Here is a 27,661-nt window from a genome sequence, read left to right as displayed (position 1 = left end):
CTGTGCTGTCAGCAGGCCTGGCAGCCCCTAGAGCCCCCACCCCCCACCGTGGTAGCAGCCCCCACCTTGTCCACGTGGTTCACCACCTCCAGCACCCGCTTGCGCACAGCCTCTCTGCTCCCCTGCTGCCGGAACTGGAAGACAGCAGACCCTCAGCATGCAGCCTCGGCTCCGCCCCGCCACGCCCCCGCCACGCCCTCGGCCACGCCTCCGTCGGTCCCCGCACCAATGTCCTGTCGGTGACCACATACAGCTCTACGTAGCGGGTCTCTTGGGACAGCGGCCGGTTCTGTAAAGCAGCAATAAGAAGCTAGTCAGTGCCCCAGCCACGGACCTCCTGGCCTCGGCCTAGTCTCCACACACTGCCCATCTTTCAGGGCCCGGGAGCTGGCGCCCGGCCCTGCAACTCAGGGTTGGGGGGCCTGTCCAGGAGACACGAGCACAGACCAAGAAGCTGTGTCTGCAGCTGCTGGGCAGATCCAGACCCACTGGCCCTGAGCTTGTACATGGGGAGTCTAGGGGGCAGGGATGAAGCTGGGAGGGGACCCCTCACCCGGGGCCTGATGGCTGCCGAGGTCCGGGGGCCCAGGATGCTCTCCAGGCTGGCGTTGCTGACCCCGCAGGTCCCCACCTTCTGCCGCAGGTGCTGGGCCTGGTAGAGTGCATGCTGCCCCCCTTCACTGCCTCCGTGCAGGGGCTCAATCAGGTGGATGGCCTCACCCGCCCGGAAGAAGCCCCTGAGGGTAGGCGGGAGCAGGGGGCTCGGAATCAGTGCCCCATGGGGAGGAACAGAAGGCCTGGAAGGTACAAGGCTCCCACTCTGTAGTGGGACATGCTGGGGACAGTGTCCCACGCCCAGTGGGAGCCTCGCAGGTCAGGGAGCCTGTAACTTCTAAGAGGAACCCAGACACCCAGGTGCAGAAAGGGGTCCCCAGGCGTGGCCCTTTCTTCTTAGCCTCCATTCACTTCTCTGGAAGGTGAGGCGTGCCCTGCCCAGGTCTGCAGCACCCACCTGAGGCCGTCACAGGTGCTGAGGCTGGCGGCAGAGTGAGGGTGGCCCTCCACATGGCCCTGGTAGAAGCAGTGATCCTGCGGGAGGTGGGCATGACAGCTTTGCAGTCCCGTTCCCGGTGCCTACAGCCACCCCCAGGAAGGGCTGCCCGGGTCCCTACCTGCTTCTGCAGCTGTTCCGTCACCTGAGAGCCATTAGCGGCCGTGTAGGTCTCCGTGTAGCCCGAACGCACCAGGTCCCTGGAAAATTTTGAACCACTGTGGCGCCCTGGGCCTCCCCTGCCTCCCCTCTGAAGCCGAGTCTGGCATGAAGAGGTCGGGCCAGGGAGCTGGATGCCCAGGACACAGGTGGCTGGGGGAGGGCTCAGGCCCCTGCTCACCTGTTCTTCCGCAGGTGCAGGGTGAAGGTGTGCCCGCGGGCCTCCAGGACATAACTCACATTGTCTGGGTATAGGCCCTGAGCCAGGAAAAGGGAGGGGTCCTGGGTGAGGGCTCTGGCCACAGGCCACACCCACCTCAAACCTGGGGGTGTAGGGAGGTCCACCGCCAGGCAGGGGTGCGGCCAAGGCCAGGGAGCCCCAGCCTGAAAGGCTCTCAGAGGACTGGGGTTTGCTCAGCATCAGGCTAGTGAAGGGTGCTGGGCCAGGCTGGGATGTATTAAAGGGGTCCTGGGCAGGCCTCAGTTTCCCCATCTGTCCACACAAGGACCATGATGGTGACATTCCTTCCCCAGAAAGCAAGGAGAGGGGGCACATGACCCAACAGGCAGCAAAGGAGCAAGGGGGCCTGGCGCCCTTCCCACAAGAGGCCCTGCCCCTCTCTGCCCTGCTGACCCCTGGGATAGTAAGCACCTTGCCAGCGGGTGGGATGAAGGCCTAGGGGGGCACCGAGCCCAGGACGTGGCTCTTCCCTGATAGGACACGTGTGCATGTGCACACACCCACGTGGGTTTCAGAACTGCCCCCAGGCGGCTGTGGGGAATCCCAGCCCAGCCCCTAAAGCCCAAAAAAGGTGTGTCACAGCAAACATGAAACGCAGCAGGCTCCAGGTGAGCTATCTCCCCCGCTGGCCAGGCAGGAATTTGAGTGAGACTAGGGAGTGGCCGGGGCCAGAAAGGCTGCTGGAAGGAAGACAGGGGCCATCCCCAGGGCAGGGCAGGGCAGCCGGTGGCCCCGCCCACAGGGCGAGGCCGGATGCAGGAAGGTGAGGCTGGGGGGGGGGAGGAGGAAGCCCCACAGGAACAGACACCCAGCCCACCTGGGCCTCGGCCACCACGATGGCCCCTCACAACTGGCTGGACATAGAGGAGGTACAATCCTTTAACAAACCAGCTCAGAGGGGCCAGGTTGGGGCCCCCCAAGCCAGCTTCTGGACCACACTTACCAAGTGGGAGGGCAGGGCTCGGCGGGTGCGGGGTCCTGGCAGGCGCTGGGGCCACACCACCTCGTACTGCTCCACATGGGGCAGGGGGCCACGAGGGGTGACCACTGCGGGAGGGAGGGGTCAGCAGGTGTGCAGGGCACCCACCCTTCTGCCCTGGTAGGACGCTGCTGGGACCAGACTCTAGAGACCTAGCATTAAAAATACCACAGGACACCTGCCCTGTGTGGGGCCAGCAGACCCTTCCACGAGCCAGCCCTTCCAGGAGCCCCCCGACCTGCTCCTAGATGGCCCTTTCCCCCTCCCCGGAGCCTAGACGCGCGCGCGCACGCCCTGGGGTGGGGGAAAGGCCTGGCCAGACTTTCCATCTCAACTAATCACATAACCGCATCTAACTGGGGAGCTGCCTAGGCCGCCAGTGTGCACTCATGCGGGATCTCAAAGCATGCGCGTACCGGACAATAGACAGCAGGGACCCAGCCCGAGGTGGGGGGCAGTTGGAGCTCGGTCCTCCTCAGGCGGGAGGCGGGACCCCCTTGTGGCTGGACTACCAGCCCTCAGCTCCAGTCACTGCTCCTCCGTCCTCCCTTCCCTGCCCGCCTGGGGGCTCCTGGTGGGGGTGGGCGATCAACCCAAGACCCAGGGAGGATCTCGGAGCTCCGGTCCTGCGCCCTGCTCTGTCCCAGCCCGTTTCGAGTAGGAGCCCTGGAAACGCCGTAGGCGCCGTTTTCTCTGTTCCCTTTTGAAGGTCAGTCTGTCCGCAGCGGGGGGCCCTCCCCGATGAGTGACCCCCAGGTGGCCATCCCGCGCCGGGCTGGGCTTGGCCCGAGCCCGACCCCCAGCACTCACCCTGCAGCCACAGCGCGCCCAGCAGCCAGAGCCGGAGGCGGCGCATGGCCCGGCGCGGATGGGGATCTGCGGTTAGGAGTCTGGGGGCACGGACAGGGATCCAGGGACCTGGGGTCCGGAGGCGCGGATGTGGGTCTGAGATTCGCAGTCTGGGGGTGCGATCGAGGATCTGGGAACCCGGGGTCCGAGGGCGCAGTGCGTGTGGGAGCGCGGCTCTGCGCGCTCTGTCTAGTCCTGGCGCTCGACTTTCCCAAGCGCCCCGCCCAGGCCACCCCCTCACCCCCCAATTGGCCCGGGACGCGGGGAGGGGCGGGGTCTGGGACACCTTGGGGTGCGCGCCCCGCCCTCCCCTTGTAGCCTCTCCCTGGTCGGGTTGCTCCTCGGGGTTCCTGGGGCTCCTTCTGGTGCCCTGGGGTCTCCTGGACCATGTGCGCTTTATACATGTGGGCTGAATGAATGACCTGAGGGAGGCGCACGGGCCCATTCGAACCCCTCCCTGCATTTCAGCCTCCCCTCCGTGTAGGAGAGAAGATGAAGCTGCGCCGCAAGGGGGGAGGTGGCTGGCCAGGCGCCTTGGAGAGGAAGTGACTTGGGACATGCTGTGGGGGGAGGGGTCGGGAGGTGGGACGTGCCCTCCGGCTTCCTGGGGAACTGGCCACAGATCCTGCTGTGTGCAGAGGGCACCCCCCAGCGCGTTTGTCCATGAGGTCCCAGGCCCCGCGGCCTGCAACTCCCCACTGGTACCTCTCCCTGCTTTCTGCCCTCGGTGGGCTGACATCATCCTTCACCTTGGGAGCCAGGCCTCCTGTGGCTGAGCCAAGTGGGCTTGCCCTGCGCAGCCTGTGGGGCCTGAGCCACATCCCTGACTCCCTTCCGGGGATGTCTGGAGGCCAGGTGAGAGGGTGTGGTGGACACCACAGGCGATTCCGGACCAGAAGTCCAAGTTCAGTGGACATGATTTTCCCCAAAGTGAATGGCATAACAAGAAAGAAAAGGCAGGAACTTGGGGGTGACAGCCAGCACCCCAAACCCTGGCTGCAGCCAGCAGTGTGGGTGCAGCGGCTAGGCATGGGTCCATGGTGGGGCTCCTGGCGGGGTGGGGTGGGGTGCTGGCCTGTGAGGGGTTCTGGCCGAGCCTATGCATGACTTGGTATCATAGACGTGCCACGCAACCCCAAGCCCTCCGGGCAGTTTTACTTGTTCCTTAGTCTTACATCCAAGTCATTTGACAGCGAAAGTCCAACAGCGGTGTGTCCTGCACAGGCAAAAACAGGGTGCTGTGAACGGGCAGCCCCAGAGCTGACCAGATCCCGGTGCAGCTCACCGGCCGGGACCTCAATTAGCAGCTAGGACCACCGCAGGCCCAGAGCCCCTATGATGCAGGAACCCCCAGGCAGCCCACAGGACACACCCAACTCACCCCCAGCAACCCTGGGGCAGGCGCTGCTGGACGCTACCCCACCTCACCACCCGCAGCCTGGAGGTGTGGGTGGCAGGGTTTCTGGCCTCGGGGGTCATGCAGGAGGGCCCCCCCAATGAAAGCCAGCAGCTTCCTCGGCTCAGGCTTCACCCACAGCGTGACTGACAACCTGGGTTGGCAGAAAAGCCTGTCTGCTCACAGGTAACAGCTGTACACACTGCAGATCAGAAAGGGGGCAGTCAGCCTATGGTTTGCCCAGTCCTGCAAGGCAGCAGCTGAGCTGAGACACCCAGGCCCCAGGGGACCCTGTCTGTGCGCTGGCCACTTCTGGTTCTCATCTGCCAATGCCACCTGGAGCAGGTGGTTGGAACTGAATTTCAAAAATGACACGCATGAAATCCAGCAGGAAGGGGCAGCTTGTCTGGGAGCACCAGCACACTGGCATGGAGCTGTTCCTGAGTGTCACACCTAGGACTGGTGTCACCTACTGCCTTACTGGGAAGGCAGGTGACTGTGGAGGCGGAAGCCACAGATCTGTGGAGCAGGGCTCCCAGTCCTACCAGGCCAGAGGCCTCAGCCAGCCTGAGGCCCTTCACTGGGAGTGCCTCCTGACCCCCCCCCCCCCCACCCTCGACCACTGAACTGTAGGACGGGGAGCTGCTGCCACCTAGTGCCAGGAGCAAACCCCAGCCCATCTGCAGCCAGGACCAGGTGCGGACGGCAGGCAGGGTCTGATGCCCCACACAGCATCTTGGCAATTACCTTGATGTTGAGCAAATGCCATTTTCAGTTTGTCTTTATTTGAGGCCAAAAATCAAAAGCCAAAAAAGTGCTCCTGCTCCCTTTAAGAGAGCTCACAGGTCAGCTCACTGTGGAGATGCACTGTGGTCGGGGCAGCTGCTGCGAGGAGAAACCGACCCTGAGAAAAGGGGTCCGTGCGGGCGCCGTTCAGGTTTACAGACGCTGACACAGACAGCATTTCAGGGAAGTCTGATTGGAAACCTGGTACTCAGCTGTCCGCAGCAACCAGCACACTCTTTATTCCTTTGTGGCGGGCCCCAAGGGCCTCACTGGGCAGTGATGGGGACCCTGGGTGCTAGTGCGGGGGGTCCGCGTGGGGTGGGCACTTGGGGGACTGCCTTCTGGCTCCTCTCTGCAGATAGGCGCTCCAGGCGCTCCGCGTAGAAGCCGTTGAAGTCGAGCCTGCAGGGTGGGGACGAGGCTGGGGTTCCTCCTGCAGGGGTGCTGTCCCTGGGGAGGTCACACTGGGACCCCACTCCCAACCCATGGGGAGGGGTCAGCTCTGCACTGAGCGCAAGGGGCACTTAAGCCACCAGCACATGCACGCACAGGTGCACACACGAGCCTCTTCCCACAGCCTTCACCAGTTCAAGCAATACTGACATGGGAATAAACATACAAATCTGAAAACAAGACAACCAAATCCTCTAACCAGATGGTTAGGAGGAACTGTGTCCAGAGCACTGGTCTCCCTTCTCCCAGCCCCGGGCCCTGGGCTCTCCTGTCATCCAGCCTGGCTCAGCAGCAGCGACCCCAAGGCTGGGGGTACCTCTGAAACCCCAGGACATCCGGATGCCTGTGGTGGCACCTGCCCAGGGGGTGAGGACAGTCCCTCCTCATGAGAAGCTGGGCCTGGCAGACCCACTGCTTCCCCTCAGAGGAGCAAGGTGTCCAGGGCACTGCGGGGACTGGCCAGCCCCAGAGCCACAATCCCACCCACCTGCCCACCTGCCCGGTAGCCACCACGCAGGTCTGTCCTCACTGCTTCTGTGCAGTCCTCCCCATGAGGCACCAAGGATACCGTCAGCTCCCGTGGGACCTGCACTCTGGCCACCAGTCACGGGGCATGCACCCCAGGAACGCACCATCACACCCACGGGGGTGGTGACATGGGAGGTGTTGCCAGCCCCAAGTGCCCACACCCGGCAGGTTCAGTAAGCACTGCCTTGATGGCACTGTGCTCCCAGGGCCCTCCTGGCCCACCGACATCACCCAGGCAGCGCCAGGGGGTGGGACAGCACTGCTGGCCCGAGCCGCCTCCTCACTGCTCATCTAAAAATGGGGGTGATGCTGCTGTGTACCACCCAGGGCTCAGGGGCCAGAGGAGGCTCTTCCAGAGTCTGGGCTCGGAGAACAGCAGTGAGTGAGGCTGACCCAGGCCTGGTCCACGGACAGGAACCAAGGGTGGGGGGCGCTGCAGGGGCGGCCTGACACACGCACCAGGGGACACACACCTGGGAACACACGTGCAGGGGTCACTTCAGAGTGATGAGTGGCCAGCATAAAGAGGCCCTGGACAGATGCCCTTGTGCCTGAGCAGACCCAGCCTCATGGGGGTGAAATTGAGATGGCAGCAGGGCAGGGAGCCAGCAAGGGAGCCTCGGCCTCACAGGCACAAGGGGACAGGGACACACGTGACAGCACAGCTTCCACACCCACCTGGAGATGACGCTGGCCATGCCGTGCTCACAGTCACTGGTGCTGTAGATGCTCAGGCGGGCCAGGAGGTCAAGCAGATGGGCTGAGAAGTTCTTATCAAACTTACTGATGGTGGCCTCGAAGCTGGAGGCCAGCTGAGGCGTGTCCACATGCTCGGCCAGGTGCTGGAAGGCAGTGTGGGGCGCTGTGAGCCTGGCAGGATGTTGCGCCTGGCTTTGCTCTCCAGCAGCCCAGCTTGCCTTTCCCTCCCTTCTTCTTTTTTAAATAGATAAATGGGTTTCAGGAAGCTTTCAAGTGATACAAGGTATAAAGTTAAGGCATAAACATTCCTGAGACCACAGGACAGAGACGCACTTGCGCTTGTCAGCTGGTGCCCACCCAATCCCCACCCCTCAAATGCCTGCACCCGCAGAGCTTGACTGTCCAGTTAAGGATGGACTCTAATCAGGGCCAAGGGCGCACATCCCCTGGCTCAGCCCTGAACGCAACCCCCGCCCTACAGGTAAGCGTGGCCTCGCCCTGAGGAGCACAGCCAGGGCTGAGATTCAGGTGAGGCAGGAAGGAGATTTCTGAGGTTTGTGTTTGAAACCTACTGTATTTCCCCATGTATAAGACGCACCTTTTCCGAAAAATTTGGGGTCTAAAAACTGGGTGTGTCTTATACAGTGGTTGTATGAGTGCAAAAACAAGCACGAAAAAAGCGGGAAATGCAAGTAAAAAACCTACAACCACTGTATAAGATGCACACAGTTTTTAGACCCCAAATTTTTCGAAAAAGGGTGCATCTTATACATGGGGAAATACTGTAATTTAAAGCCTGTTGTTTTTTAATCAAACAAAAGGGTGGTAGCAGGTTTGGTGTTTTTTTTTTTTTAGCTTAGCCATCCTGCTACCTGTTGGCTGCTCAGCTCGGGCCGGGACTCGAACCGCTGTTGCTCAGAGCTCAAACTCTTGAGCGAGCTCTTAACCAACTGAGCCATTCAGCTGGCCCTGCAGGTTTGGTTTTAAGTGTTGGAATCCTGGCACCGTCAGCTCTCCCAGGAAAGCGGAAGGGCCTGCACCCCAGCAGCCCGGCCACGCACCTTCCTGGTCCGCTCCTTCCGGGCGCGCTCCTCAGCCCGCTCAGCCTCAGTGGGTGGCCCCAGCATGGTGCCGTGCTCCAGCGCCGGGCGACCCAGCTCACCATCTAATTTCATGCTCTGCGTAAACCTCTTGGGGTAGGAAGAACACTTGTTAAAACCAAGTCGCCCCCAGCGAAACGCTCTGTGGCCGATGGACGGAGGGCCACGGATGGGCTTGACACCATTTCCAGTCTGCCATCCAGGGCTTAGGGACTGAGTTTTCGGAACAGTTTCTTTACATGGTGTTTCCATCTGCAACGCAGTGTGGCTCCGAAATGTCTACAGAATCGGGTTCACATGCTCCTCCCATCACCGGCCATGAGGCCGCAGGCTCCCCCACCCCCACGCTTTCCCTCTAGCCCACTGGCTCAGACGCCCCCAGGTCACCCTTCCTGCTGTCTGATGCTGATTTCCTGCATGGCAGCTTTTGGGAAACTGCTTGTGACAGGTGCCCAATAAACACTGAATGAAGTAGCTCAAGTTGACAAAAGGATGTGCAAGGTGTTCAGAGAAAGGCCAGGCCAGACCCTGCAGCCAGCTGGTGGGCTCGGGCGGACGCGCACCTGCATGCAGTTGGTGAACATGACGCACACGGACATGAGCTTGGAGAAGACCTTGAGCAGCTCGGGGTTGGTGAGCATGCAGTCCTTCAGGCAGGTGTCCAGGAAGCTGGTGTGGTGCCCCAGCACGTCGTCAATGTTGGAGGCCTGGGGACAGGGCGCCACCTTCCTCACTTTGTGGCAGGGACAGCCCCGACTGCCTCGCACACCCTGCTATTTGCCTTGTTTAATGCCCTGTAGTCTTTTGGGGGAAACTGCACTGTACTAGTAAGAGTAACACTGAACAGGCCCTCGAGGTCCAAAGTTTTGAGTCCCACAGACAGGAATCAGGAAGAAAACAAACACTGCAACTGGGCACTTCCTGCTTCTGGAACTTGGGCCAGTTGAGATTTCTGGCTGAGAGGCCCCAGAGGCTGAGGATGTGCTGGGGGGGTTGCCAGCCACCCCCCAGCTCTGAGGGGCTCAAAGCTCCATCAGAGGGCCAGGTGCTGCACTGGGTGCTGGGGCAGCAGGTGGGAGTAACCCCCACGCCCACAATCACACTCACCCACACTCCCTCATCAAGTCTCTGCAGAAGGCATGGCTTCCTCCTAAAGAGGCTGCAAGCCGCCTCTGCAAGGGGGTTCAGAGGGGCAGTCACTGCCCTGTCACCTGCCCCCCCTCCCCCCGAAACACATCCTGGACTGCACATCCAGTGAAAACTCACGGATTTCAGGTTTTTCTCGAGCACATGCCAGGTTGGCTCCAGCACCTCAAACATCATGTAGCACTGGATATTCTGGACGAAGTTCAGCATCCGCTGCCGCAGTGTGAAGGCGCCAGCGAACCTGGGCAGATGGGAAGGCGTCAGAGCGGCACCCAGGGTGCCTGAGAACCCTGCCCCCCATGGCGAGCGCAAAGGTGGCAGATGAGCCGTCCCCCAAGAGTGAGGAGGTGTCAGAGCAGCATCTGGGGTGCCCGAGAATTCCCCAGTGGCTCAGACACAGGCCCGGGTGACACATGAGGTCACGGCCCAGCACGCAGAGTGCTGCAGGCACGTCGGGGTCGGCCACAGCCAAAGGTCCTCCAAGGGCTCTCGCTCAGACCTGGCCGCCTACAAGGCCGAGCCAGCGTCCCCTGTGGTTGGTGACAGCCCAGCACGGCCACGCGACACAGTGGCTCCATAAAGTGTGCCCAAGCCGTGCTAAGGAACGAGCGCAAACGCACCCCTGGGCGCTGTGTGGGGAGTGCTGCTTGGCAGCCTTGTTGCTGAGCCACACGCTGCACAGCCGCCGCTCCACGTGCTTGCAGTAGAAGAGGTGCCGGAAGAGCATCTGGTAGCGGGTCAGGGCCTTCCTGCAGGGGAAGTGTGACACTGGCGGGTGCTGGTACTGGCCACTGTCAGCGAGGCTCAGGGTGCCGGCAGCGGCCCAGCCCAGCGACCGTGTCACTCCAGGCAGCCGGGGAGCCCCACCGGGCACAAGGGGATGCAGAGGAGGTGGCGCCCAGAGGGACCCGCACTCACCTGTTGATAATCAGCGACAGGGGCCACTTGACAACGTAGTCAAAGGAGAAGGCCTCCAGGCCGCTGAGGGCCAGCTCGGTGGGGTCGGCGTGGACCACTGCCTTCTCCTGCTTCGTCTCAATGGCCAGGACCCGCAGGAGCTGAGTGATCAGGTCGTGAGGCATGAGCTCGATCTTGGGGAAAGAGAAACAAAGCACCAAGTATGGCCACCCGGTAAGGCGGACAAACGTCTAACCACCGCGTCGCACCCCTGAAACCAGCACAATGCCGTGTATCAACTGAAAATTTTTCTTTTTGTTGTAATTTAAAATGTATCATTAAAGAGAAAAGGTATCAAGCCCTGACCTCCACTCCACCGTGTCATGAGCTAGAGAAGCAAACCCAGGACTGAGGTAAGTTCCTCTGAACGCAGATTCTAAATCTCAGGGGCTGGCTTGAAAAAACCCATACATCTGATAAGTCCTAATTCAAAAATTAAACCACTTCCATGAAAGTAGAAAAAGAAAAACACAGAGGAATTACTTTAAAAATATCCCAATGGCATAAATGAGAAACCACGAGGGCAAGTCAGATAAACCTGAATCCCTTATGACTTAAGCCTTTTACTACGAAAAGCACCACCAGGCCCAGGTCCAAAGAGAAAGCACACTTGGTGAAAAATATAATAATCATTATGGGCTAAGTAGTACGGTTCACAACGCTAGTTTATTCTAATATTTATTAAGTGCCACTATATTTTCTAGAAATTGCCCTTCCAGGAATTTATCCTCCCTAAGTACTCTCACACCTAACAACAGACCCCAAAACATAGGAAGCAAAAACTGACAGACTTAAAAGGAGACAGTCCTGGGCCGGTCGAGTGCGGCGCGTTGGTTAAGAGCTGGCTTGGTCTAAGACACTGGGAAAGGAGAGACTAAACCCAAAGTAGCAGAAAGAAGGAAAACTAAAGGTAAAAGCACAAAGAAAACAGAGAACAAAAAACAACAGAGAAAAATCAATGAAACAAACACTTGGTTCTTTGAAAGATCAACAAAACTGACACGTCTGGCTACATTAGCTAAAATGAGGGTGAAGACACTAAACTTAGGAGTGAAAGCAGGGGCCCTACTGCCGACCTCACAGGCGCGAAAAGGCTCAGGACGGCAGCTCCAGCACAAGCCTAGGTGCACAAGCCACCAACTGCCGGGAGACACGGGAACCGGCACACCTGTCCCCAGTGCTGACACGGAAGCACCAAAAGCCTCCCAACAAAGCCCGGGGCGGGGGCGACTTCACTGTGGAACTCCAGCAAACCCTTAAAGAATGATTAACACCAACCCAGAGGCAGGACGTGCGGCAAGGAAGGCCAGCACGCAGCCCAGCAGCTCGCTAGGGGGGCGCCCGGCACAGCCCAAGGCCGCTCAGCAGCTAACAGGCGCGAAGGAGAGAAGGAGAGCCCCGCGCCACCCCGCGGAGGCCTCCGGGGCGCCCACCGCCCACCTTGAGGTCGTCCTTGAAGGGGTCGGTGTTGGCGGTGCTCATGCGCAGGGCCAGCTCCAGCAGCGCCTCCAGGCGGGGCGGCGTGATGTCGTCCACCGGCTTCTTCAGCTCCTCCTCCGTGAGGTCCATGAAGTGCACGAAGAAGTCCCCCTGGTCCATCAGGAAGTACCGCTTGATGGACCTGCGGGAGGGGGCGGGCATATGGGCGCTGGAGGAGCAAAGCCCGCGCTCGCAGAGGCTCAGCCAGTGTGCCGTGGGTGGGGCGAGCGGGGCCGTGGGTGGGGCCGGTGGCGCTGTGGGTGGGGACGCGGGTGGGGTGAGTGGGGCCGTGGGTGGGGCCAGGGTGGAGGCCTGTTGCCAAGAGCTGCCTTTCAAAGGGGTGACCGGTGGTCAGCTGAACCCGAGCCCAGACAAGCGGCTCTGTTCGGCAGGGGCACAGGCCCTCCGTGCCAGGCTGGGCAGGGCGCATCGCCAACAAGGAGCCACTGCGGGGGCTGGGGAGGGAGCGGGCAGGCCGCCCGGGCAGGAGCAGAGCTGGGGCATTGAGGCTGGAGCCCACAGCAGGGCGGGCAGAGCGCTAAGGGGACATGGGTCTCGCGTGGGCGCACCTCAGGTGGGCCAGGAGCTCCTGCCCCTCCATCAGGAAGTCCAGCAGCACCTTGCTGGCGTAGTTGAACGCCTTCTCGATCTGCTCCACGTACGCCCGCTCCTTCAACGTGTAGATGACCTCCTTGGCCACTGGGCAGGTGACATCGTGACCACACTCTCTGACCACATTTAGGTATTTTCCTGAGAAGAGATGGAGGGCAGATTAAAACGTGTCACACACACAGCAAATGGCAGGCCTAAGGCTGACGTCGTGGACCCGACACAGCTGGAAGACTGCAGGCAGAAGACTGCAGCCAATTCTGGAAACCACTCCCCCCACATACAGGGACACACTGGCACCTACAGGCTACGGAAGCAGTGACTCTGCATCGGACTTTTCCAACCAAGGGCACAGAGACAATTTCAAGAAGCCTTGTGAGCACCAGATTCTAAGCCACCTTGCGACCCTGTCCCACAGAGCTCAGCTCTCAGAACCAAACTGCCACGCCCTGGCCGGCAGCCTGTCTTCAAGTAACTCCCCACAACGGCAGCGACCAAACAGTGATGGCCCAGTGGGGCCTGTGTCCTTGACGATTTTTCCATCGTATTATGTGTGATCCTGTGATGTAACGAGAAACCAGAATTTGGTCGTTTGGTTCCTGGCACCCGGCCCGACACCCTGGGAATTTTGTTTTTCCTAAGCGCCTGCCAAGCACACCTGAGTTTATGCTAATGAGGTGACTCGCAGCCCCAGTGGGCTGGTGGCCAGAGGACCCAGCCTGGCGATCAGGGGGCTGGAACTTCCAGCTGACCCCCATGATGCCTGGGGAGGGGAGGGCTAGGGGTGGGCTAATAACTGGCAGCCAATGACTTCATCAGCTGTGCCCACCTGATCTGATGAGGCTGCCTAACGAGCCCCACAGGAAGGGTTTGGAGCTTGCGGCTTGGTGGACACACCCAGAGGGAGGGGGCACCCCCAGCTCCACCAGGACAGAAGCCCCTGCACTCCAGACCCTCCCAGACCTCTTCCCACACACCTCTGCATCTGGCTGCTCGCCTGTGTCCTTTGTAATAAACCAGTCACCTAGTAACAAGTTTCCTGAGTTCTGTGAGCCATTACAGTAAGTGATTAAACCTGAGGAGGGTGTGCCCCCCATCCCCAATCTACAGCTGGCTGGTAAGGACTTGTGACTGGCATGTGCGGTGGGGGCCATCTTGGGGGGGCTGAGCCCCTTCCTGTGGGGCCTGTGCTACCTCGGGGCAGTCGGAGTCAGGACCGAGGGGGGCTGTAGGCCACCAGTGGGTGTCCAGACAGCCGGACAGTGGGGGTGCTGGTGTGCAAAACCCACACATCTGGTGTCACAAGTGCTGGGAGCAGAAAACAGTTTTCCTTTAAGTAGCAAGAGTTCTAGAAATTCAATAGTAAAGAGGAAGGAAAGGCCCATGACGCAAGGGTCAGGGACCAGAGCCCACTCGCGCGCGGCTGGCAGGCGGAGATGGCCACGGCGTTACCTGTGCTGAGGACCTTGCCCGCCATCTTCTGCAGGAAGGACGGGATGTGCCGCTGCACCACGGTGTAGCGCTGGTCCCAGTACTTGTCGTTGTAGTCCTCCTGGATTTTCTCCTTGCGCAGCTCGTGCTCCTCAACCATGAACTCGCTGAGAAGGACGGCACTGCTCAGGCCACCAGCAGCGGGCACCTCCTGCAGGCCGAGCTGCTGCCTCGCCCCCGCCCCCTCCCTCTGGGCAGGGCTGTACCTGGGGCTCAGAGAACTCGGGCCACAGAGCTGGAGGAAAACTGGGTCTGTTTTCATTCCCTTATGGGAGTGGCAACAGAATGACACACGGGGGGAATGTGTGCCTGTCTTCACATAGCGTCCACTCTCACCTGCGAGCCCTGTGACTAGACGTGCCCACCACGCCCACCACACGGCGCTCTAGTGCCCGGTCACTGTGGGGAGCACTGTGCTGGCCCCCGGATTTATTCTGAAACACCGACAGATGACCCTGAATGTGACAGGGCTCTTTGTGTTCACAAACACCACATGAGAGCCAAACTGAGGGGCTAAGGGCCCACTCAGGACGTCTTGCCCCCCACAACGGAATACAGCTGCTGGAAAGCTGCAGGCCCTGCTCCCGTGTCCTACGTGTGCCCCGTCAGGCCCCCAGCCCTACCTGTACGGGTCATTGATTGTCCCTCTGTAGATCCACTTCTCCAGGATCTCGAAGTAGGGCACGCTGGCGGCCTTGGTGAGGTATAGGCACAGCTCCTGTGCCTGGCTGTCCCCCATGTAGTTGACACTCCGGTCATGGAGAAGGCTCAGGGTGGACCCCCCAACACACTCGCCTTTGTCCACCGAGCTGGCTGCAAGGAGGAGCCACTCAGTGCCAACAAGGGGCACCCAGCAGGGCCATGTCCCACCTCCAAGAGTCACGTCAAGTGCCTCACTCACTACCAACAGAGCCTCGACGCTTCCTCCCCAAATTAGTAAAACATGAAGCAACACAGGCCTTGGCCTCGCCACCCTGGTGACAAGAGTAAGACATGAACGCCTGGCACCCTGGCCCGGGAGGTCCCTCCCGCCCATGAGACCAGCCGAGTCTCAGGTTCGCAGCCCGGACTGGGCAGCAGGGCGCATACCGACTGAGGCAAGGATGTGCATGGTGCGCGTGGCCGGCTGGACGTAGAACCAGAGCTTCTGCAGCGACAGCAGGCCCTGCCTCTGCAGCTGCTCCAGCTGTGTCACCAGCACCAGGTGCTCCTTCATCAGGGTCCGCATGGCAGCCGCCAGTGCATGGTTCACCTGCCCGTACTCGAAGGAAGACTTCTCTTCAATGAACCTGCGAGGGAGGGAAGGGCCAGGCCTGAGAAGGCACAGACTAAGCAAGCCAGTCCTCCAAGGAGCAAACGCCCAATCACGCTCTGGCCCAGGCCCTTCACAGCACCCAGTAAAGCTGGGTCACAACGGGCTGCGGGGGCCAAGTGCATCTGAAAGGCCCATGAGCAGCGCCTACCTGGTCACGGTGGAATAGCTGGCGGCCACTGGGAGGACCCTGTTCACCAGCTCCTTGATGGACAGGTCCAGGCTGGGGTCCAGGAGGAAGGTTCGGCTCTGCCTCCCAGCGAGGGGCTGGGCGGTGATGTACTTGCCGTCCACACCCACCAGCACGTACAGCAGGTCCTCCACGACAGCTGACTCCTGGGAGGCCAGGGGCAGCGAGCCTGTGGGCCGCAGACACCAGCTGGGGCCACTCTCCTGGCCTGAGCTGCGCACTCCCACTGCCTTTCTCCTGACGTAATCTACCCACTGAAAGTCACACTTACTCACTGCCTCCGTGAAGCTTCCATAAATACGTGTGGACATAAAAACTGAGTCATTAGTGTGGCCTTGATCAACCCAATGGGGAACCAAAGCTGGGATTCCAAAACCACCAGGAGGAAAGGTGCTGACGCTGGCAGGCCAGGCGAGGCCTAAACCAGCTCATCAGAGCCTTAGAGCAAACAAAGCCCTCTGCACACAGGTGGACGCCTGACACCGACAGGATACAGTCAGGGATCCAAAGGCACTTCCAACAGGAAGCGTGCTTACGGCGTTTGCTACAACTCGTGAGGCTGGGCGGCTCTGGCATATACAAAGGTTTTCTTTCACGACTTTAAAACGCTGACAATTTCTTTCATAAACACAGTGTGAAATGGTTCCCTTATTACCACCCAATGGACTTGAGGACAGTCACAGGCCACCAAATGCCTCATGGCCCAGGCAGCTCCCAGCCCTAGACTGACCCTTGGTGTCCTCCCCGACACCTGCTGGGGAGCCATGGGGAGGCAGCATAGGAGACAGGTGTCTCCGAGAAATCGCCACCCACCCGAGCCCCCGGGCACCCTGACACCAAGGCCTGGTGGTGCGGGATGACACTGCACCACACATCTGCCTGCTGACGCAGGACGGGGTCTGAGCGCAGGGCCATCTGTCCCTGGCGTCACCACACAGGCGGTTAGAAATAAATGCTCCGCGTACCTATGGGCACAGCTGTGTCTGCGCTCACGCCTGAGCCAGTCAGGAAATCCCCTACCAGCGTGGGCCGCTCGTACACCCACGTCGGGAACACGGGGAGGCGCTGGCCTGAGTTTTTTTTGTTCTGCTTGTCTCGAAGCATCTTTCTTGTAAGTTCCAGAGACTGGTGAGAATATTTAAAAAATAAAAAGAGAAAGGTACATTTTTAGTATGAGTACTTACTTAAGGTTAACAACAACGGCATTGAAAAGGTCCATCGCTGAGCACACAATAAGGTTCAATAAAGACGTGTACAAATGAAATGAACGGCTCCAGGCCCGGCACAGTGCAAGGGGCCGGGGACAGGAGACGGGAATGCAGTCCCTTGACAGGGTCTCCGTCTGTGCAGGGCCCATCCCAAACAGCAACAGGCTGCACTCCCCGGAGCAGGCCGCTCCTTGGAAACACCTAGAGTCTCAACTGCTTTTTCCTGGTGGCTCGAAGTCTAGACATCACCTGCTGGGTGAAGACATGGCCCTAGTGACAGACATTGGAGAAGGGGGTGCCCCCTCAGGGTACAAGGGACACATGGAGAGAGCCGCACCAAGAAAGGCCAGCTCTAGGCATAGGCACAGAGCAGTGCTCCTCCTGAAGGACTGGCCACCAGAGGCCGACTGGGACCATCGGGGCAGGCTGGCCTTCAGAAGCACCGGCTCAGGAGTGGTCAGAGGCAGATGCAAACGCACTTTCCTCGGTCACATGGGGAGTGGTGTGAGGACTGCATGAGGTGCAGGACACAGGACATGTCCAACCAGCACTGGCTGTGGTCCTTGTCAGAGATGCTGCGCTCAAAAAGCACAAGCTAAGGTCAGACCCTCACGGGACGCAGCTGTGTGGGGAGCCTGAAGGCCATAGAGGCCATGCTGTGAGAAGACAGACGTGCATCCAGAGAAGACGGAAAGACGAGGAATCAAAACCAAGAAAAATGAAAACGAAAATGACCTAGAGAAAATTATCTCTAAAGTATAGTCTTAAAAAGACAAATTGTGGGGCCGGCCGAGTGGCGCAATGGTTAAGAACTCGCTTGGGATGCCAGAGGGCCCCGGTTCGTATCCCACATATGAGGGCCAGTGACACTGCCCTCCACAGCTAAGACGCTGAACAACAGCTCAACCTGGAGCTGGGCTGCCAAGAGTTGCCAGTGACAGCGTAGGCTGCAGCCTCTGTGGCAGTGGGTTGCCATGGGCCACTGTATGTAGCCAGCAGCCAGCGTGAGCGGCCAGCAGCCACCGTGAGCGGCCGTCCAGAAGCTGGTGACTGATCTGCCTCGCCCAGGAAGAGCGCAATGATGGTGCCAACTTGGGCCAGTGAAGCAACGTCCTCCACAACTAGACTGAAGAACAAAAGGACAGCAACTTGTCTGTTCCCCTTCCCCCAATTCCCCAGCGGTGTTCCCATTCCCCCAATTCCCCAGTAAAAAAAATCTTAAAAAAAAAAAAAAAGACAAATTGTGGGGGCAGGCCGAGTGGCTCAGTTGGTTAAGAGCTCACTCAAGAGTTTGAGCTCTGAGCAAGAGCGGTTCGAAGCCTGGCCCAAGCTGAGCTGCCAACAGGTGGCAGGATGGCTCAGCTAAAAAAAAAGACAAATCGTCAAAAACTAACAAAGGGAAATGGGGAAGTCATGGTGGCGTTGGCTGAACCCACCCGACTGCCCTGGGCGGGTCAGAACCTTCCTGTCTCCCCGTGTCTAGGGTCCTGACCACACACAGCTAGTCCTGATCAGTGTCTCCACATCCACATTCATCTTTAACGCACAGCCGCCAGACGTGCACCTCCCACTGGCACCCACTGCACTGTGGGGCCCGTGGACAATGGGGTGCAATACCTGCTGCACCGTGGGGCCCGTGGCCATGCTTCCAAGCTGCTTCCTCAGCTCCTCGAGCTCCTGCATGGAGATCTTGGAGGCCGCGGCCGGGGCACTGAAGCTGGGGGTGCTGCTGGCTGCAGCGGCAGCTGCGAGCTCGGCTCTTTCTTTGGCATTCTGTTGTAAATACTGCAGAGTCTGAATACACAGAACCATGTGTCATTCTGGGCTGCGTGCTGGTGCACTGGGCCGGCCACGGCTATCCCACTCCTTTCCCCCAAACCCAGGGACCACGTGGAGGGCGAGAGCAGGGCTCCCCGTCAGTCCTGCGGTCTGGTCTCCCAGTGCTTCCTGCCATGAGAAGCCACATCCCCTGCTTGCGCGGCAGGAAACCCTACGGCTGTCTTAACACCAGTTCCCAAACTCTGTTCCCAAGGGCACTGCCTTTTCTCTACACTTGACGGGTCCCCTTTGTCTGTTCCCGGCGCTGGCAGTCAACACGCGCCAGCTCGCACCTTCACCCTGAACAGACTCTGGGCTGGTGAAGCGGCAGGGACCTGACGCGTTCCTGACACTCCCAGGGGCCCCGGCTCCTTTCCTCAGGAAAGCCCCACAGCTGCTTTCCTCAGTGTCACACGTATCGTGTGCACCCTTAAAACAGACAGAAAGCATGGCATGAGCCAACAAAAAGTACAGCACCCTCACAGATACTGTTAATACCTCTCATATTTGTCACCATTAGTCTCACGCTGACGCACCGTAAATCCATCTCTATGTGCTGGCCTATGTGCTGGTATGAGGAAGGGAATGCGTCCCCAAGAGCGGTGCTACGGGGTCAGAAACGTGGCAGTGCCGGGAAGCGGCACCAGTGAGAGCAGACCTGGAGGTGCCCCCTGTACTGTGCCACACCTGTCAGAACAACTGCAAGGAGCTCCCGACACCGGGTGCGACAGCACTCACCTCCCTGTCTTCCGTCAGCTTTGACAGCAGGTACACCAGTGGGTCAAGGTTCCTCGTGTTCTTAGATTTCAGTTCATCGTATTTCTTTAGAAAGTCTTCTGGAGTACGAGAAAACTCTGCGATTTTAACCTCAAAAGCACAAACACAGGTGATTTAGTGACAACAGTATAGAACGTTAAAAACATATCCCAGAAAATTGAACACAAAACCCGAAATAGAGTGAAGTCTAGGACGCTAAATTAAATTAGCATCTATCTCTGAGAAAAAATGGAAAAGACTCATCAGACGCCTTTCCCTCATGTTTCACGTAAACCACATGGCCTCTCTCAGCCCGCACTTCCTAAGTCGCAGGTCACATAATAACCACTTATGTTTTTCCTAGTAGTTTATGCATTTATTTCACCCTTTTCCCTCTGGGATTTATCAGTGTGCACAGGCTCAGGGTCCCATCTGCTCACTGATTCATAATGCTCCCCTTACAACAGGTGAAACACAACTGTGTTCCTAACCCGTTCTGCTCAGCGACTTTCTAGTCATGCTCATGCCGTTATGGAATGGAACGGTTTAAATAACTGAAACTTCACAAATCGTTTTTAAAATAGATCCTACAACTGCTTTTTTTGCATATCTATAATTTTGAATTACATATTTTTTAAATAAAGAAAAAAATCCACTTCAAAGGGATTAATGCGGTTAATGCCAGGAGCTTCCTTTCTCATCCAAAGGGACATCTGTGTCACAATGTGAACAGCTATCAGAGACGTGTGGTGATGAGTCTGGGCTCTGAGGTCGGGCCGATGGCCAGGGCTCCCCGAGCCCCATTCACTCGTCGTACAGGGCTGACGCACAGAGGGGCCACGAGGAGCCCAAGCCACTGCGCTGAGCGGAGCATGTGGCCCATGGACAGCACCCGGCAAGCACTGTCTGACACCATCACAGGCACCGCCGTGGCCACCGGTCAGGAAGGTGAACTCTGTGCAAAGCGCGCCACCAGGGCAGGGCTCTCACCTTGGCACTGTGTGCTGACACGGTGGTGGTGACATACGGGGTCCTGTTCTTCTGCAGCAGGTCGATGTAAACCTCGGCCCCATCCCCTCCATGGACATGGAGCAGGCTGAGCAGCTCGTTGACGTCATGGTGAATGCGAAACTCACTCATTGTCTCGGCTCTAAGACATCACACTGTGTTCTCCTAAAGGTTAGAGAAAAGCCGTTTATAAAAACAAAACCCTATAAATAAAAAATGCTTAAAGGAATCAAAGTTGGCCAATGTCAGGTCTTTGAGAAACTGGATTATTCTGGGGGCCGCAGGACCCCGCCTCCTGGATGCCACGGAAAGGGCCTCTTGCCGACTGTCTCCTCGGAGGGCTTGCTCCCTCCAGGTGGCGCTCACTGGTATGGCGTGTCATTTCCTGCTGGGAACCCTCTTCAGTGGGCATGCTCCCTTTAGGAACCCTCAGTCTCCTTCGCTCCGGCCAGTTCCCAGGCCCCTGCCTCAGCTCGGGGGGCCGCGGGTGCAGAGTGTGTGGACTCCTCATCCTGGGTAATGGGGCTGCGGGGAGCCACCGCCCTCAGCCAGCAGACAGCGCTCTCCAGTCCCAGCTATGCAGACACAGTGGTCCTGCCCCTTCAGGGTCCTGGGCCTGTGCAGGGAGCTCTGCACAGGCCTAAGCCACTGTCCCTATCCCACCACAGATGTTAAGACCCCAGCTCCAGCCCATCAGGCCCACACCTGGTTCTCAGACCCTGCTGTTCTGCTGCAGGTCCATGCACCCTCTTTTTTTGCGTCCTCTCTGCACTCTGGTACCTAGCACATTTCCTTTTCTTGCCTAACACTGGCTATATATGCAGATGCTTTGGGTAAAACTGCTATATGTTTCCGATGCATATGAGTTGGCTGGGGTTCCACTTCAGCTCAGTCAGCCCTGCTGACCGCGTGTCCTAGGGTTTCACCATTACAAACATAACCCTCTGGAGTCAAAGCCACAACTGAGATGCCACCAAGCAGGCAGCAGTAGGCTGCAGGGGACTTCTACACTGATGCCCCCAAGCGGACAGCAGTGGCCTGCACAGGCTTCTGCTTTCCCACTGATGACTGGTCAGGTTAGCCAGTGTCGGCAACAGCTGGATAAACGGGGAGTAGATAGGCGCACATGGGTCAAAAAGTAAACACGAGCAAACTGCACCCACTTCACATACACATTTCAGTGTACCCACACATGCTTATTCATTTGGGATCCACGAATAACAAAAGAACCTGTGGAACCATAGGCAAAAGCATTTGTGAATTTCCTGGGTGTCTTTAAACAGAATCTCAAAGGCTCTGGGACCCCAAAAAAGGTGATGAACCCCTGTGCTAACAGCTCCAGTGAAGACAAGCCATGCGTTAAGCAAAACATCAAGTGGAGAAGACGCAGCACACACCCCAATCTTGTGGGTGGAAAACAAGCTCTCTGAACGTGAACATCACAGTTCATGGTACAGAAATGCCACATGCTGGCCAGAGGCAGGGCGTCTCCACACGGGAAGGCAGAACGGGAGGCAGGAGCCTGTGTGCATCTTGGGCACACATAGTTTTCGCAGGAGGCACTGACGGCAGCTGCAATTACAGGATGAGGTGCAGCAGGGGCCAGGTGGCTGGCCCTCTCTAAGCTCCCCAAAGAGGGTTGAGTAGTAAGTCCCACCACAGAGCTGCCGTGGAGAGCACACACCACCATTCTTACAAAGCCTGCACACAGAACGCTGCTGCGCTGTCACTAGGAGTGCAGGTCAGACGTGGTCGCTGTTGCTACAAAGGGCCAACCACCTGGAGACGTTCATTGTCTATTACCTGTGAAATGCTGCTTTTACAGAAGGAAAACGATCTGCCTCATGACGGCACCCTACACCACTTGTTACCGTATTATCAGTCACAGAGGGCCCTGAACGAAGCTCTGCAAACCATCAGCAAAGCAGAAAGACAACACAGAACTTTCCCACCGACAGCCCCTTCAAATCCAAGGGCAACCAACCGGTTTTCCCCATATCCTAGGAGGTTTCCCAAGGACTGCAGGTTGTCCTGCAATGGCTGGACAGAGGATCAGTTGGTCACACAAGTAGCAAGGACACTGCATTTACCTCCAAAAGAAAACACCGCTCCCCCAGATACGAGTAGGTGGAGAGAGCCCTTCTGAAGATAGATCACGTGAGTTTATTTGAAAACTATCTTCGTAATACTTTACAGTTGTCGTAGAAAAGCAGACACCCCACATCACAAGTGTTAACACCACAAGGACCTGCTGTCCCCTGTGGATTCGGGAACGATACCTGCAAGAGCGTGGCTCTCACTGGCGGGCAGTGCCTCCCTTGGGGGCCGCGGGCAATGTGCACCGGTAACTCCTGGTTGTCACAGTGCCTGGAGGGGGCCCTGGAATTTAGTGGGCAGGAGGCTGGGGAAGCCAAACGCCAACAGAAGCGTCCCACCAAAGATGCCAGCAGCGTTCCCACTGAAAACAACTTGAAAGAACATTTCATTGTAACAGCTCTCTCGTCCTTGTTGGTGCTCCTGAGTTCTACTAGTTGCCACAAATGGACCAACAGACTCCACCAGCGCAGGACTTAGCTCGCCTCACACTGAGTGTGTGTGTGTGTGTGGGGGGCCTCACACCTACGTCCCACTTCCCTGTGAAGGAGTCGGGCACACAGAAGGAAGTGACAGAGTCTTTGCTGAGAGCGCAAAGCTAATTGCACAAATTGGATTTAAAAATTTTTAAACTTGGGAAAAATGTCAAGGGCTCGGAGGCTTTTTCAGAGACAGAAAAGCAAAGAGGTGAAAACAGTCTTGGTCTGTCCAGACCTCCTCTTGGACACGAACATAATGGTTGGGGACACAGCCCCACACATCCTTCACTTCCAGAACGACGTGACCAAACGTATTAAATTCTACTTGTATTTTTTACTGTAGTTTAACTTCTTAAAGGAACAGCACCGCCTTTTCCTTGCCATCGCACGAGCCGGAACGTGGCCCGCTCAGCGCCGAGCGCTCTGGGGGACGCGGGGACAGCCCGGCTCTGAGCCTCCGGGCCCACCCTCCACAGCGAGGCTCACGCCTCCCGGGCTCCCTCCGTGCCAACCATCGCCGCGTTAGTCAAGTGGCTGCCCCGCCGGGCGCACGCCCGTCCCTCCGGGCGGCGGGGACCTCCCGATTTCCGCGCCGTGCACCGGAGCACCCGGCGCAGCGCCCTGGGCCTCTCAGGGTCCCGGGATGGAGGAGGCAGGCGGCACACGCGGGCCCGATAGGCCGGGGAGGGCCGCTGCACGGAGGTCGCGGGAAGCCACCGAAGGCCTTGAAGCGAAGACGGGTTAAACGAAACGCGAGTTTTCCGAAGGCCGCTTTGGCTCCAGCTGGCGGCTGGTCTGGAGCCGAGGACGAGCCACCGGAGCCGCCCGGCGGGAGACGAGGGCGGTGTGGGCGAGGGGGCCGCGCCACGAGAGTTTGGGAAGGACACGGAGGTCCCGCTTGGGGCCTGAACCGCGGCCGCACGACGCGCCAGGGCGCGGGCTGGGCGTCGGGGCGCAGGAAGGGCCCCGCAGCCCCCAGGGTCGCGGACGCCCAGCCCGCACTCACCGCAGCAGCCTCAGCCCGACCCGCCGACAGCCGCGGCGCAGCGCGTGACGGCAGCGGAAGTGCTGCTACGTCACGTCCGGTTCCGGCAGCCCGCGGCTTCGCCGGCGCGCCGGGATGCAGCTGCCGCCCGCGCTGCACGCCCGCCTGTTGGCGGGGCCCGGGGCAAGTGAGCCGCTCCCCGTGGAGCGGGACCCCTCGGCCGGGGCCGCCCCCTTCCGCTTTGCGGCGCGTCGGGTGCGCTTCCCGCGGGAGCACGAGTTCTTCGAGGTGCGTGAGCCCAGGACGGGGAGGGCAGTTGTCGAGGGCGGGGCCTACAGCCTTGGGGGGGCGGGTATTGGCGGGGCTGTAGCTGCGGGGCGGGGCTAAGGGTGTGCGGGCCGGGGTCCCGGTGCGCGGGGCCTGTAGTTGTGGGTCCATGGCACGTGTGTCCTGCAGGACGGGGACGTGCAGCGGCACCTCTACCTCCAGGATGTGCTCACGCAGGTGGCCTGGGCGCCCGAGAGGCCCAGGTGAGCAGCTCTGGGCCTAGCGCCCCCCCACTTCGTCCCCCACCTCGCCCCTTTTCCGGGCCGGCCGCCCCTCCTTCAAGCTTGCCCTTCCCTGGTGACCTGCCACCGCGCCCTCTGCCTGGACCACCGTCCAAGCCTTACATGATTGCCCCACCCCCACATCCTAGCTGGCCTCTGAAAATTTAATTCTTAAAAAAGTAAGATCTGAGATTGCAAGAGAAACATCCAGAACTTTATAAAGCCACTTAAAGGGAAGCTATGGACAGGGAACCTAGTGTTCTTTGTCAGCAGTCGTTTGCTTTGCCAGGGTGCCCGAGTTCACCTGTCAGGTGGCGGGCTGCTGCCAGGTGTTCGACGTCCTGGAGGCCTATGAGCACCACTACCACACTCTGCACAGAAATGTGTGCTCCTTTTGCAAGAGGGCCTTCCCCTCGGGACACCTGCTGGACATCCACATCCTGGAGTGGCACGACTCCTTGTTCCAGATCCTGTCTGAGAGGCAAGACATGGTGGGTGAGGCAGTTGTCCTGTGGGGCTTGGACTGAAGCCATCTGCCTGGGGGGTCAGAGCTTCCCGCTCTCGGGGTCGGGGGCAAGGCCAGGGGCACCTTCCCCTCCCCTGGGCCCCAGCCCTCTGCCCATCCAGGTGTGGGAGGAGTATTCCAGGGTCCAGGATGCAGATGACACCATTTCTGTTTTAGTATCAGTGCCTGGTGGAAGGCTGCACAGAGAAGTTCAAGACCAGCAAAGACAGGAAGGATCACCTGGTGAGACGTCACCTCTACCCTGCAGACTTCCGCTTTGATAAACCAAAGAAAAGCAGGGGGTACGTGTAGCCACCCACTGAATTTAGAAGAGCTGAGTATATAGACTTCAAGGATATAGACACCTTAGTTCAGCATTAGTGTTACTTAATATCATATTTGGCTGCAGGTAACGGAAACCCTGACAGATTGGAGGCTGTTAACGAAAATGGGTTAAACAAATAGAGGCAGGTTTTGCGTGGCCACCCCTGCTGGCAGGAGAACAGGAAGGGGAGAGCCTGGCTGCGAAAGACTGGGGTGCCATCTGTGTCTTCCCTGGCACAATTAGGAACGTCACGAGGTTGTACCTCAGCTGCACCCACATATCAGCTCTGCTCCCACATCACGTGCTGATGTGGGCCTTTGGGAATCTGCCCCAGCCCTCCCCCTGCCCCCCGGCCCCCGCCATTGTAGGGCCCTCTGGTTTTTCATTTGTCCTGTTGGTATGTTGACTAATGTGACACAAAGCCATTTGTTTACACATTATTGTTCAGCATGCACTGTGGGGAAATGCCTCCAGGAATAATTCTTAAATTTGTGTTATATTTCTTTGCCTCCTTTTTTAACTGATTCTCTCAGGTGAACTTTTATAACTATCTAAAAAATACATTAATTAAAGTTTTTTCAAATTAACTTGTTTTCCCCAAACAGGACTTTGCTTTTTAAAGTAAGATAATTGCGAGAGCCCTCTGCAATGTGGGACATTGTTGTAAGGTCTTGAGTATAAGGGAATGCACTCCTTTCTGAGGGATCATTTTAAGAAGACACACCCCGTAATGCTAGGTTGAGACTTTCATAGTAGGGAGCCACCACCCCACCTAAAATACTATTTTTAAAAAACAAAGTGTGGGGTGACCGGTTAGCTCAGTTGGTTAGAGCACAGTGCTCATAACACCAAGACTGCTAGTTCTATCCCCACATGGGCCAGTGAGTTGCGCTCTCCACAACTAGATTGAAGACAACTACTCAACTTGGAGCTGATGGGCCCTGGAAAAACACACTGTTCCCCAATAAAATAAAAACAAAAAAAATGTAATTGTTATACCTAAATTGACAATGTGTGGCATTTATCATATAAACATTTACTGACAACCTTGCTGTAATCCTTCTCCTTGTCCTGATAGCCTGAAAATTACACTATCCCGAAATAGTTATGAAACACTTTTGCAAGAAAAAATAGTCTTTTCCTAGAGAGTTCATTTCTGGGGGCAGGCGGGGCCACTGCTCACCCTCTGCCTCCCACAGCCCAGGCCTGCCTGCCGCTGCCTTGCCGGAGCCGGCAGAAACCCTGCCAGAGGGCGGCCAGCAGTCAGAAGGGGATGACATGGAAGTCTGCTCTGAACACATGGCGACCCCCCTAGAACCCAGGGGTGAGAGGCGGACCCTCGGCCACAGGTCAGTAGCTGGAGTCTCTGAAGCAAGGTCTGAACATTTGCTTTATGGAGAGAATACTGGGTGTGAGTGGCCAGCGAGCACGCTGGCCCTGCCCCGAGTGCGGGCAGACTGCCTTTCCCCATTGTCTGGGGCAGTTTCTCCTGCAGACTCTGCTCTCGGACACTGCAGTTCAGGCATGCGAAGCGCGGCCCCCTTTCCCCTAAACTGGGTAGAGAGAACCTCGGTTGTAACGGCTTCAGTTAACCTGCGAGTCTCTTTCTGGTCTTAACTTTTCTGTTATTGCGATACACTTGATTTCAAATCTAATTTGAGGAAAAATATTGGACAAATGAAAAAAAATCGCTAATGAATCCAAACTGACAGGAAGAAGGACTTGCGTCCCTTAGCTGTCGTCATGCAGCTGCCTGGACTTTGGCCTGTGAGTGAGTCCCAATGCCGGTGGGCAGTCAGGGTGTCTGCGTGGAGGGTGACAGGACATCAGGGTTGGGAGCTTGGCTGGAGCCAGCCTCGGTGCCAAGTTCTCCAAGCATTGCTGTCCCGGCCAGTCTCCCACAGGAAGCAGGTCAGAGGCGGCCTGCCAGCTGCAGAAGGGAGCAGAGTCTTCACAGAAGAAGAGCTACTGTCCGGAATGTTCCACAGAGTGGGGAAGGAAGCATTCCAGAGCACGAAGCAAACACACAAGGCTGCTGATGAGCTGGCTGCTTATTGCAAGGGGTATGATCCACTATAGTATGACGGTTTTTTCCATTTCAGGATACCTTCGACCATCTGTTTTGGTCAAGGTGCAGCACGAGGATTTAAAAGCACCAAGAAAAGAAATAAACAGCATTGATGACCAAGACACAGACCCTGCAGGCCTGAGAGCAGTCCTGAAGTGGGACAGGTGCCTTTTGTGGACATGGTGTCAGTGGTCAGCTCTGTTCCTTGCCTTCTGGTGTGGCTACCTCAGGACCAGGCCTCTGCTACCCTCTGTGTCTCAGTCCCCTGGGGAATGGCCGATGACGCCAGTAGCCATTGTCAGCAGTGAGAGACACACGGATTCCCGGGACGACCCTGACTCATGCTCCGGTGCCTGAGATGTGCAGACCTGCCGGGCTTCCTCTGCAGGAGCTACCCTACGAATGTCATTTATAAGCATGTAAAGCAAAGGTTTTTCATTAA

General features: G+C 58.1%; 3 protein-coding genes across 9 annotated transcripts in view; 1 reads left to right on the top strand and 2 right to left on the bottom strand.

The window, feature by feature from the left end:
* The window catches only part of ADAM8 (ADAM metallopeptidase domain 8), a 13,828-nt gene extending 8,318 nt beyond the window's left edge, over positions 1-5,510 (bottom strand). For 2 of the 5 annotated variants that reach the window (XM_019644123.1, XM_019644124.1), the window contains exons 1-8: positions 3,241-5,340; positions 2,395-2,498; positions 1,392-1,468; positions 1,173-1,251; positions 1,013-1,089; positions 554-737; positions 227-289; positions 66-134 (exon numbers count right to left, since the gene is read on the bottom strand). In XM_019644123.1, the coding sequence (XP_019499668.1) occupies positions 66-134; positions 227-289; positions 554-737; positions 1,013-1,089; positions 1,173-1,251; positions 1,392-1,468; positions 2,395-2,498; positions 3,241-4,021 (1,434 nt within the window). In that variant the 5' untranslated portion in view covers positions 4,022-5,340. Of the gene's footprint in view, positions 1-65; positions 135-226; positions 290-553; positions 738-1,012; positions 1,090-1,172; positions 1,252-1,391; positions 1,469-2,394; positions 2,499-3,240; positions 5,341-5,422 lie in introns of those variants that run through there. The other 3 variants (XM_019644122.1, XM_019644120.1, XM_019644121.1) reach the window with 3 other exon arrangements.
* Positions 5,439-23,874, bottom strand: TUBGCP2 (tubulin gamma complex component 2). Of its 3 annotated transcripts, none has more exons than XM_019644125.1 (18): positions 23,795-23,874; positions 20,198-20,380; positions 19,190-19,318; positions 18,251-18,427; positions 16,391-16,550; positions 15,387-15,594; positions 15,013-15,212; positions 14,547-14,736; positions 13,885-14,030; positions 12,393-12,573; positions 11,785-11,965; positions 10,306-10,478; positions 10,008-10,136; positions 9,508-9,628; positions 8,805-8,948; positions 8,203-8,331; positions 7,121-7,284; positions 5,439-5,863 (listed from the first exon to the last, which is right to left on the bottom strand). In XM_019644125.1, the coding sequence occupies exons 2-18, from the start codon at positions 20,345-20,347 to the stop codon at positions 5,728-5,730; spliced, it is 2,718 nt and encodes a 905-aa protein (XP_019499670.1). In that variant the 5' UTR covers positions 20,348-20,380; positions 23,795-23,874; the 3' UTR covers positions 5,439-5,727. The 3 variants fall into 3 exon arrangements, with proteins under 3 accessions (XP_019499670.1, XP_019499673.1, XP_019499671.1); XM_019644128.1 differs by lacking the exon at positions 23,795-23,874 and adding an exon at positions 22,495-22,577; XM_019644126.1 differs by lacking the exon at positions 23,795-23,874 and adding an exon at positions 22,306-22,484.
* Positions 23,845-27,661, top strand: ZNF511 (zinc finger protein 511). The gene is made up of 6 exons (XM_019644129.1): positions 23,845-24,061; positions 24,230-24,303; positions 24,611-24,812; positions 25,004-25,128; positions 26,351-26,500; positions 27,254-27,661. The coding sequence occupies exons 1-6, from the start codon at positions 23,909-23,911 to the stop codon at positions 27,330-27,332; spliced, it is 783 nt and encodes a 260-aa protein (XP_019499674.1). The 5' UTR covers positions 23,845-23,908; the 3' UTR covers positions 27,333-27,661.

This window comes from Hipposideros armiger, unplaced genomic scaffold, assembly GCF_001890085.2.
Source record: "Hipposideros armiger isolate ML-2016 unplaced genomic scaffold, ASM189008v1 scaffold_85, whole genome shotgun sequence".
NCBI classification, from domain to species: domain Eukaryota; kingdom Metazoa; phylum Chordata; class Mammalia; order Chiroptera; family Hipposideridae; genus Hipposideros; species Hipposideros armiger.
This window is presented reverse-complemented; position numbering and strand designations above follow the sequence as displayed.

Bases quoted from the DNA above. Each gene is read 5' to 3' on its own strand.
- TUBGCP2 (XM_019644125.1), bottom strand. From the start codon at position 20,347: ATGAGTGAGTTTCGCATTCACCATGACGTCAACGAGCTGCTCAGCCTG. The intron at 15,595-16,390 runs GTACGCGGAGCA...TGCGGCCCACAG, and splicing joins AGACACAGCTGTGCCCATAG to GCTCGCTGCCCCTGGCCTCC. The intron at 8,332-8,804 runs GTGCGCGTCCGC...TCCTACCCCAAG, and splicing joins TGTTCACCAACTGCATGCAG to AGGTTTACGCAGAGCATGAA.
- ZNF511 (XM_019644129.1), top strand. From the start codon at position 23,909: ATGCAGCTGCCGCCCGCGCTGCACGCCCGCCTGTTGGCGGGGCCCGGG. The intron at 24,304-24,610 runs GTGAGCAGCTCT...TTGCTTTGCCAG, and splicing joins TGGGCGCCCGAGAGGCCCAG to GGTGCCCGAGTTCACCTGTC. The intron at 25,129-26,350 runs GTACGTGTAGCC...TGCCTCCCACAG, and splicing joins AAACCAAAGAAAAGCAGGGG to CCCAGGCCTGCCTGCCGCTG.